The sequence below is a fragment of the Quercus lobata genome, chromosome 11 (genome assembly GCF_001633185.2).
Source record: "Quercus lobata isolate SW786 chromosome 11, ValleyOak3.0 Primary Assembly, whole genome shotgun sequence".
Taxonomy (NCBI): domain Eukaryota; kingdom Viridiplantae; phylum Streptophyta; class Magnoliopsida; order Fagales; family Fagaceae; genus Quercus; species Quercus lobata.
The window spans coordinates 26,587,020-26,598,054 of NC_044914.1; the positions used below are offsets into that span (position 1 = coordinate 26,587,020).

An 11,035-nucleotide genomic window follows, 5' to 3' on the forward strand; every position below is an offset into this window, starting at 1 on the left:
ATAGTAGTCATTGATGGATTGCCCTGGTTCTTGCTTGAGTTGGTGTAATTCAACCACTAACTGATATTTCATGGATCCGTGAGTAGTGGAGTACCTTTTGGCCAACATATCTCATGCTGATTTTGCATCATCAAAGTTGCCCAACAGAATGGAGATGGAAGGAATGGAAGTGTTCCGAATCCATGTGAGAATCATGTGGTTGTGACTATCCCATTCAATCATGCGACTAAGGAAGACAACATTTTCTTCACTTGCTCCCTTGACAGGAATGGTGATTGCACCAGTACAGTAATGCTAGAGCATGCGACCCTTAAGAAAATTGCGCATAGCTTGACACCAAGATAAGTAATTTTTATTCCCCTCCAATATAGTATTGATGGGGCGAGAAAGAAAAATACATTTTTTATCCATTTAGAGACACAATATGCAAAAACAAACTGAAAAAAATGAAATCTACGCGAAAAAATGGGTAAGGAGAACCTGGACTGAAAAAAGTCAACGGTAAAAGTCAACGGTCAAAGTCTGAATGCTGGCGTAGCTAGGGTTGACGTGGCACTGATGACGTCAGCTGGAGCTGAGGACGACGCGTGGAGCGTTAACGCAGAATCTTTGGACGGTGCATGAGGGCGCGTGCAGGCTCCGATGAGTGCGAGGTTTTCACCAACGTGGTGATCGGCGCAAGACGATCTTAGTGATACCTCTAGAAATGCAATCAGAGCAATATAAAAGGCAGTGACGACACGTGTAGTAGTCTGTGCGGTGTAGGACTCCTCAACGACAGCGGTTGTAGGTTCGGAACCCAAAGACAACGGTTGGAAGACATCGGAGGTTCAACAACGAGAGGTTGCGGCGACTGTTGTGACGGCGGAAGTGATGTTGAGAATGGAGTAACACCAATAAAGACAAGACTACTAAGAAAAGGTCAAAGCAGTGGCTCTAATACCATGTTAGAAATATTGAATGCTTTTATTGTATTTCATAATCAAATAATATATATGAGTGTCTTTATATAGGAGACATATGTGTGCGGTACAAGTAAAGTGTAGTACAAGTACAAGTGTGCTATACAAGTAATCTAACTGGGCCTAAAGCCCATAACATAATATACGTTAACAGTGGTAACAAAATAGCCCATAACTTAGCTACACATGCAAGAAATGTCAGAAGTTTATCAATTTGGGTGGAGGATGTTCCACCCTATCTAGTTGATGTACTTTTTGCCGACCTGGCTGATTTTATAAAAGCAATAGTATTCATTCTCAAAAAAAAATTATTAAATACAGTATTAAACACATTAGATGGACCGAATTAGAAACTTTTTGTCCAAGAAATAGTAACTCTTCTTTCTGCCACGTCATAGAGAAACGAATGGTCCAAAGTAATTTAAAGCCCAACAAGACCACACACCCTTCGGCCATCTTGTGTAGTTCAATCCAACGGTGAGGCTTGCTCGGGGTCAAAACCGAGATCTAGAAGGTTCTACTGATGGTAGCTAGAATAATCTCTCAAATTTTCATTTCCGCCTCATAAAATAAAAAGCCTCAAACTCAACACTCAGGGCTTTAACAAAAATAAACGCACCGCAACGCAAAAACCCTAAACCCTAGAACTCTCCTTCAAACCCCTTCTCTCTCTTTCAAAGAGGCGATCAAGTTATGGCCACCGCCGCCTTGCTCCGCTCTCTGCGACGTCGTGACGTTGCCTCCGCCTCTTTCTCCACCTACCGATCTGTACGTCTCATTTCTCATCCCAACCTTATCAGACATTTCTCTCTGTTTTTTTTTTTTTTTTTAATTTGATAATTATTGATATTCGATTATATGTGACTGTGTTCATGGTGGTCTGTTTGGTTCTTGTGAATGTTTTGAGAAGTGAAAGTAGGAGTTTTGATTGTTATTGTTTCGGTTTTGTTTGGTTTGGTTGTGATCCGATAAAACAGAACTTGATAAAAGTCGATAGCTTTGAGAATAGAAGGTTTGCCTTTCTCTGATATCTCGTGAATTAAAAGGACAAAAGAAAAACGTAAGCAAAAGGGTTTTGCTTTTTGGGAAACTTTTTCTCTGTTTTATTTCATGGGTTTATATTATATGTTTGTTGGGTAAGAGATTGGAACTGAGCTCAGTTTGGTTTTGAGGTTTTAGTAATCTAGTGTTCCATACAGTATACTGAGTTGTAAATTGCGACTTAGAAATTTTCATTTTGTCTGATGTTTATTGATTGTGAACTATGATTAGCTGTCTTATTCTAAGTGTTTTGGAAATGCTTAATGGTCATAAAAGCTGGGTCAAAAGGAAGTTTATGATTTTTTGTTCCTTATTTTCACTGCTGAATGTTACGATGAATTAAGATCTGGAAATGTTTTTTTTTTTTTTTTTGGGTAGCCATCGTGGATTTATAGTGCCTGATCCATGCATCTTGTTCTCATTTCTTATGCAGTTTCTTGTGCTCTTCTAATTTTGTTTTGTTTTAGATTTTTTATTTAATTTTTGTTTCCATCATTTGTTGGAGTACAAGTTCATATGCAACATATCTGTTACTTTCTAGAGTCTTTTTAAGTTACTATCTGTTGTTGTGTTCTTGGAATTATTGTTTGCTGTATAAGGTTTATCCTAAAGTTATGTACCAGTCCAGCTTGTAAATCATGGGTGACATCTTACCTTAGTGGTATATTCTAATGTATGTGCAGTTAACTAGCAATGTTAAGCCATCATGGGCTCCCTCGCAACTGGGTCAGAGCTGGTCAAGTTTGACCAGAGCATTCAGGTATAATGTGGATCTGCGTGGTCTTGTATGTATTTGATTGTCCTTTTTTTGGTTCATTTTTTGTTTGTTATTAATGTTTACTTTATTCCTTCAATACAGTTCTAAGCCTGCTGGGAATGATGTCATTGGTATTGACTTGGGTACGACCAACTCATGTGTTGCTGTTATGGAGGGAAAGGTATACACATGGAACAATGTTCTCATAATGATGTTCTGAATGACTTACCCATTATTTATTAAATATAGTGTTTTGGGTTGTTTTTTATTCACTTTGGTTTGTTTCTGACATTCTGAGATAATTTGTAGAATCCCAAAGTTATTGAAAACTCTGAGGGAGCTCGGACCACACCATCAGTGGTTGCCTTCAACCAGAAAGGAGAACTACTTGTTGGTACTCCGGCAAAACGTCAGGCTGTAACAAACCCCACAAACACCCTTTTTGGAACCAAGCGTCTAATTGGCAGACGCTTTGATGATCCTCAAACACAGAAAGAGATGAAGATGGTTCCATTCAAGATAGTCAAGGCTCCAAACGGAGATGCATGGGTTGAAGCCAATGGACAACAGTATTCCCCAAGCCAAGTTGGGGCTTTTGTCTTGACTAAGATGAAAGAAACGGCAGAGGCTTATCTTGGAAAGTCAGTTTCAAAAGCTGTGATCACTGTTCCAGCGTATTTCAATGATGCTCAGAGGCAGGCGACAAAAGATGCTGGTAGAATTGCAGGCCTTGATGTACAGAGAATTATCAATGAGCCTACTGCTGCTGCACTTTCCTATGGAATGAACAATAAGGAGGGTCTCATAGCAGTTTTTGATCTTGGAGGTGGAACATTTGATGTTTCCATTCTAGAGATCTCTAATGGTGTTTTTGAGGTAGTATTTTGATTGTAATTAATGGTGGTTTTCTTTTCCTCCCTCTATATTTTTTTTAAGTCCCACTAAGAACTCTCTCTTGTGTAGGTGAAAGCAACAAATGGAGACACCTTCTTGGGAGGAGAGGATTTTGACAATACCTTGTTGGACTTCTTGGTGAGTGAGTTCAAGAGAACCGAGGGGATTGACCTTTCCAAAGACAGGCTTGCCTTGCAGAGGCTTCGTGAAGCAGCTGAGAAGGCTAAAATAGAGCTCTCATCCACCACTCAAACTGATATCAACCTGCCCTTCATCACTGCTGATTCTTCTGGTGCAAAACATCTGAATATCACACTGACAAGATCAAAATTCGAAACCCTGGTGAATGATTTGATCGAGAGGACTAGAGGCCCATGTAAGAACTGTTTGAAGGATGCCAACATAACTGCGAAGGAGGTGGATGAGGTACTTCTGGTTGGAGGGATGACCCGTGTTCCTAAAGTACAGGGTGTTGTTTCAGAGATTTTTGGAAAGACCCCAAGCAAAGGAGTAAATCCTGATGAAGCAGTTGCTATGGGAGCTGCTATCCAGGGTGGTATTCTACGTGGTGATGTCAAAGAATTGCTTCTCTTGGATGTCACTCCATTGTCTCTTGGCATTGAGACACTGGGTGGTATATTCACCAGGCTGATCAACCGAAACACGACCATTCCTACAAAGAAGAGTCAGGTATGGTTTCCATGCTATGATGCTTAGATCAGGAAAGTTATGTAAATTGGTGAAGGGCTAGAAATACACTGCAGGGCAAGGTTACTAGTTTAATTTTCTATCAGTTTTCACTTGAGCAAGAAAACAATACAATAGGGCGTTATTTGATAACTAGACATTGTTTAGAAGCATTAATTATGGTTATGCGATATTGGGGAAATATGTGTGATGGCAACTTAACCCTTCATGTTGCAGCATTAGCTTTCATAACAGTCTGCTTTATATATTTTTTAACTGTTGAGGAAGCTCAGTTCCTGAATGGCACTTTCATTATTGTAGGTGTTCTCTACAGCAGCTGACAACCAAACTCAGGTGGGTATCAAGGTATTGCAAGGGGAGCGTGAAATGGCTTCTGACAACAAGCTTCTTGGAGAGTTTGAGCTTATGGGCCTTCCACCAGCCCCCAGAGGCATGCCTCAGATTGAAGTCACATTTGACATTGATGCCAATGGGATTGTGACTGTCTCTGCCAAAGACAAGACCACTGGCAAGGAACAACAGATTACCATCCGTTCATCTGGAGGGCTCTCTGATGATGAAATTGAGAAGATGGTTAAGGAAGCTGAGTTGCATGCTTTGAAGGATCAAGAAAGAAAAGCTCTGATTGATATCAAAAACAGTGCAGATACCACTATCTACAGTGTTGAGAAAAGCTTGAATGAGTACAAGGATAAGATTCCTGCTGAGGTTGCAAAAGAGATTGAGGATGCAATTGCAGATTTGAGGACGGCAACAGCTGGGGACAACATTGACGAAATTAAGGCAAAGGTTGATGCTGCAAACAAAGCCGTATCGAAGATAGGGCAGCACATGCAAGGTGGTTCTGGTGGTGGCTCGTCTTCTGGAGGTTCTCAGGGTGGTGACCAAGCTCCTGAGGCAGAATATGAAGAGGTGAAGAAGTGAGTGCTGAAGTTGTTATTTGCGATAGTTTCTTTTGAGTGGCTCTTTATCACCAAAACTAAGATGGATATCTTATTCTTCATTTGCTCTTTAGGACATAAAAAGTTTCTAGCGGTTTTTGTATCTAAATGTGGGAGGTTGAATGTCTTAGGAAGCCTTACTTTATTTGGGCACATGTATGTGCACTTTTAATACGTTGTTAACGAAAATTTTTGCAGCGGCAGAATTCTTGTTCATTGCTAGTTATGTGATATACAGCTTGGGACGTCTTGGCCTAAGAACCAAACTTATTGTCTCGGGTTTCAAATTTTCAATAAATTTAGATGTTCTTATCTACACTGGTAGAGTCCAGCTCATCTTCCATTTAAAATCTTCCAATTATTTTTTCCTTATTTAGTTGGATGTAAGTCGCATTACATTTAAAAAGTCCAAAAATCACTAAAAAGTTATATGTCAATCATAGAATTAAACAAATGAAAATTTCTTATTTTTTTGATTTGGATGGTAATTGGAACATTGGATCTTACATGGTTTTTGGATTTATAGACTAATAAGAGACAGAATGCGCTCAAACCAAACATCCATCTCGCATAACAAAACGTAGCCAGTCAAAACCACAATCCAAACGTCCATCTTCTTGTTGTCTTCCAAAAGGCATCACTACCACCTTCAAACCACAGCCAAATCACCACCGTAGAAAGTTTACCTCCCCATCAGATCTGGCGCTTGCCACCAAATGCTCTACCCATTGTTTAGTAAAAAATAAGAATTCTTCAATTATTTGATTTTGTGTAGTTTCGCATTGGTTTTTTTTAATGATTTTGAATTTTTAATGCTGCATGTCTTACATCCAATTAAAATAAAAGAAAATGAGAGGGGAATGGTACGCCAACTTGTATTGCCAATTCTAGCATTGGTATAAATTATCAAACACAAATGGCCTTCTAATTAATTTTTTTTCTGTCTCTTGAATTTGCAAACTCAATCCACTTGGTTATTTATGTTGCTTAGCCAAATATTATCTAGATTTAAGTTTATTTGAAGTCAATTGATCTGATCCTCATCAATGTTGTCAAAGATCTCGACGTTAACATCAATAGTGTCTAGTGGAGTTATGGATGGAGAAATAGGGAATAGGAAATGGATAGTTCCAGACAATGGCAGAACCATAATTTCAGTTCAAGGGGGCAAATATTAAAAGACATTAATAAATAAAAAAATCCTAAAATTATTGATTGATATTACTAATAAAATAATTAAAAAAATGTGATTGTTATGCAAAATCTCGAATAACTACAAATATATATTCCATATATTAAAATAAAGAAACAAATTAACCAATTCATACTTTCTAACAATCAAAGTAGGAGATTAATCTAAGTGTCGTGTTTCTTTCACACAATATGTTTTGCACACTGTAGGGGCCTTTTTTTATATATGGTATATTGGGTTGCCTCCTGCAGTAATGGGCTGGGTTGCCTCCTGTGGTGATGGGCCCTAGTATTTCTGAGTAAGGGAGTTGGGGTCGGTCCAATTGTAACTCAACTTAGGTTGGTTTGTGCACAAACTTATACTTTGTCTGCCAGGAGCAAATTTACGGCAAGCAGAACTGTGGCAGACGAGTTACAGCAGGCAAATATAATCTATATATATATATATATATATATAAAACCGAAACCTTTACTGGCACCACAATTTTCCACGTCAGCACAATATTTAAAAAATAAAAAATAAATAAAAATTATAACTCCTCAAAACCCTAATAATCTTACCCCTCTCTCAAGTTAAGAAATATAAAGCCACGGTTTTTGCAAACTCTCTCTCTCTCCAGACGTAGAAAGCCCTAAACCATTCAAAATCTACAATGCACGGTATAGATTTTAGCTTATAAAGTTTAGCTTTTGTAAGGTTAGTTTTGTTTATATATTAATTAATATATAGTACTTTGTTCACCATTGAATACTCATATAATCAATTTCCAATTCAGTGTTCAAGAATTAAACCAAAATTCTAACTGCGCTATCATAAAATATTATTATTAGTATGAATTTTATGGAGTTGCGGTGTTCAAGAATTAAACCAAAATTCTTTTAAATTATCTATAATATTTTGTCCTCTGAAAATTTTATCTCTTTGATTTTATTATATTGTGTTTCTTAAGCTACAAAGAGATTTTCTTTGGTTTTTGCAAACTCTTTCTCTCTCCAGATGTAGGAAGCCCTAAACGCACGGTATAACATTCAAGATCTACAACTCACGGTATAGATTTTAGCTTATAAAGTTCAGCTTTTGTAAGGTTAGTTTGTTTATATATTTAATCCTTATGTTTAGGTTTAGGTTTAGGTTTAGGTTTTAAGAGATTTATATATTACTACTATGTGGCTAAATTTCTCGTGACATCAGTTTTATGTTTTTAACCAAATACATCAGGAAAGCAAGAGAAGATGCATAAATATTTAGTCCTTACGTTTAGGTTTAGGTTTAGGTTTTAAGAGATTTATATATTACTACTATGTGGTTGAATTTCCTGTGACATCAGTTTTATGTTTTTTTTTAATTTAATTTTATTTATTTTTTTATTTTTTATGTAAAGTTAGTTTGTTTACATCAGTTCTTTATCTCAAAGATAAGGCTTTTATTTCTACCGCAAGAACTATTTAGGTATGCATCCCTTGCAAGCACACATGAACTTAAATTGTCTTTTAATATATGCATACTTTATTATTTTCTAATAGTTTTCCTGTGCATCGCACGGGTTAGCGACTAGTAATAACTAAAACAGAATACTTTGACTTATTTAAATAAATGGCTATGTATTAACTGCTAATAAAGCATGATTACAGTCATAATGATATCAATCACAGAAAAATGAAGAAAAATAATATTGGCTATTCAAATGGGCATAAATTAAGTTTTAAACTTAGTCTGCCGCAGTAAAGCCAAAGAGGAGAGAACGCCTCTTCTCAATGCAAATAATCTCCCAGGAAAAATATCTTGCCGTGGGGATTAATGGCTTTGAGGAAGTCGGACCTGAATGGTTATTGCCCAAAAAGAAAGAGTCCTTATTTGCGTTTTGGAAGAAAGTAAGATTTGAAGGGGGAGAGAGAGAAACCGATTTATTGGTGCATGCCCATTGAACTAACTCTCCTTTTCTCTTAGTTTCTTTTCTTTTCTTCTTTGTTTTCTTTCTTATCTTTTTTCTTTTCTTCTTGCTCTTTTTTGTTTTCTTTTCACTCCGTAAAAAAAATATACTTTGTTTTTTCTCCCCTTCTACAAGGCACGGCAAGAGCCTTTTTATAGCGCGTGTCGTGGCTAGTGTTTTACCATTTTGCCCCTTAACTGCCTTTGTCTGGTTTGGGTGTACTTGCCGACCACCAGGACTGTGCGACATTCACCCTCGCCAGACAGAGGCGGGTTTGTTTTGTTCCTCTGCATACCGTAACATTTCTTCCTGCCACGGTATTAATGCTTTCTCTCTTTACTCTCAAAGCATGCACCTAACAGTTTCCCCTTAAACTTGCCTTTTTTGGATGGTCTATCATCCCAGCAGGACGTACCTCCCAAAAGAGGCTTGGGCAGGAGCCGCAAATAGATCTTTTCTCCTCTCCCCAACACTAAACCATACCCCCTTTACCTCTTACCTCTGGCCCATGGCCCCACCATATCCTATATTGGCTGGGTACAAGCTGATGGTGCTTGGGCCTTGTGCGTGCTTCCCTTTTAAATTTGTCCAAGAGTCTGCCTACTGGTCATGTGTCTACCGCGACCTGGAGACTCTCCATCTGCGTTTCCTGACCTTTCATGTGGGCTGTCCTTTGGTTTTTCGCTCCATTCAGGAGTTGGGCTTCGTATGATGATGGGCCTTACATTTCTTTGACCCACCTTTGATTTTCTTTATTGCCTGCCACGTTGAATTGTTATTCCTGCCGTAATTACTTAATCCTGTTGGATCTCTTTTTTTGAACCAGCCGTTTATCCCTTTTCTCAGTGGCCTGTCATAGGCACTGTTTTGCTTTTACTCATGGGCTCCTATGTCCCTTTGGGCTTTCCTTTGGGCATCCATGGCACGATTGCTTTCTTTGGGCTTCCTCGGCCCGTTTACTAATTCCACACTCCCATGAGTTTTTTACTAACTTCATTGGGCTTCTCCGGCCCAATAACCTTATCCTTATCTTTGGGGTTCATGGGCCTGCCATAAACCCCTTACTCTCTTAGTTTGCATTGTCTTGGACCTTCGACGGCCCTTTCTTGCTTTTCTACCTCATACTTTGCCCATGGGATGCTATTTCTTTCTTTCCTGACTTCTTTGAGCCCACTTGCCTCTTCAAGACCCATTTATTTATTTGTTGGGTCTGTGATTCATTATTTCTGTCGTTTGGGCCTAATGAGTTTTTTGCTATTTACCTTGTTAATTCTTTGTAGCCCTCATTATTGGGCTTTTCTGTCTGCCTAGGCTTCCGCAAATGGCCCTCAACACACACTATATGAAAGAATTTTTCCCCTTAATCTAAATACAAAAACTTAATATCAAATTTAATTTCTTAAAATAAATTGAGAAAATAAATCAATTTAAAAATATTAAGAGTACAATGCTATACGTGAAAAGTTATATACTTTGCGGCCTTGATTGCTTTTTAAGATTTGTTTTTCTTTATTCTTCTAATTATTTAAAATTTGGCTTTATAACAAACATTCATAGTTTAAATTCGTGAAAAATAAGAGATAGAGGATGAAAAAAAATAATGAAGGCTTTAGGGTATTAATACCATACAAGACATTATGTGTGCAATTTGAGATCAATGGGTTGAGTTACCTTGCGAAAAGAAATACATTTGGATAAGCAAAAAAAAAAAAAAAAAAAAAAAGTGGCATGATTTGCGGTCAAAACTCAAAAGGTGTGGCAAGTTAAGCTAAAACTAAAGATGAGAGTTTGGTGGCATTTATTTAGGTGTCAGGTTGGTTGTCTAAATTGGGAGAAATTATTGGGACCTCCTGGACGGCCTCTGATGTGGTTCTCCCAGGTCCCAACACCCAATAAGAAAATGCCATGTGACCATTTTTTTTAAACTCAACTCCACATCATCACTTCCCATTAACTTAATTATTGTTAGCAAAACCAAACCAAGGCTAAAACTTTTCTCAAACACTTTGTTAGCTCCGCTTACACACTTACCCACAGCCAGATTTAACCTAAAATCAACTAAACATATTCAAAAATTTTCTCAAACACTTAACCCTATCTGCCTCTTTCTTCCTCTCTCCCTCTAACTCTATTTCGCCCAATATCTTCTCCAATATCTCTCTAGAGAAGATATTGGGCAAACCTAGCCGATACACTCTATGATTTTGCTGAAGATGCGGAGCCCAAATGGTGGCCCGTCAGATTCATGTAGCGGAACTAGGAAATGTCCTAAGAAACCATCTCCCTGTTGCTGCTTCTTCTGCCTCTTCTTCTAACCATACGTGTCCCGGCATACACTATATAGATCATGGAGGATATATCTAAAAAAATCTAGTCTGTAGATCAAATTTTAGAACTTAAAGAGGTAGTTAACAAGATAAAAGAAACCTTAGATAGCCCTAAACTATATAGATCTAAAATTGGAAACAATAGAAGATATAATGAAAGAAGAGATAACTCAGATTCACATGCTTTAGAAATAAGTCTTAAGAACTTTAAGACAACTATAGTTAACAAATTGGATCAGTCTAAAAACAGATCTAAGATTATAGAAAACCTTCAAGGATTGAT

The 11,035-nt window shown here is 37.7% G+C and overlaps 1 protein-coding gene across 1 annotated transcript; it reads left to right on the plus strand.

Moving 5' to 3' along the window:
• The first annotated feature begins 1,424 nt into the window (after positions 1–1,424).
• On the plus strand, positions 1,425–5,621 carry LOC115968206 (heat shock 70 kDa protein, mitochondrial). The gene is made up of 6 exons (XM_031087520.1): positions 1,425–1,730; positions 2,687–2,763; positions 2,863–2,941; positions 3,070–3,636; positions 3,724–4,344; positions 4,663–5,621. Exons 1-6 carry the CDS (start codon positions 1,656–1,658, stop codon positions 5,284–5,286), a joined length of 2,043 nt encoding a protein of 680 aa, XP_030943380.1. The 5' UTR covers positions 1,425–1,655; the 3' UTR covers positions 5,287–5,621.
• The last annotated feature ends 5,414 nt before the right edge of the window (positions 5,622–11,035 follow it).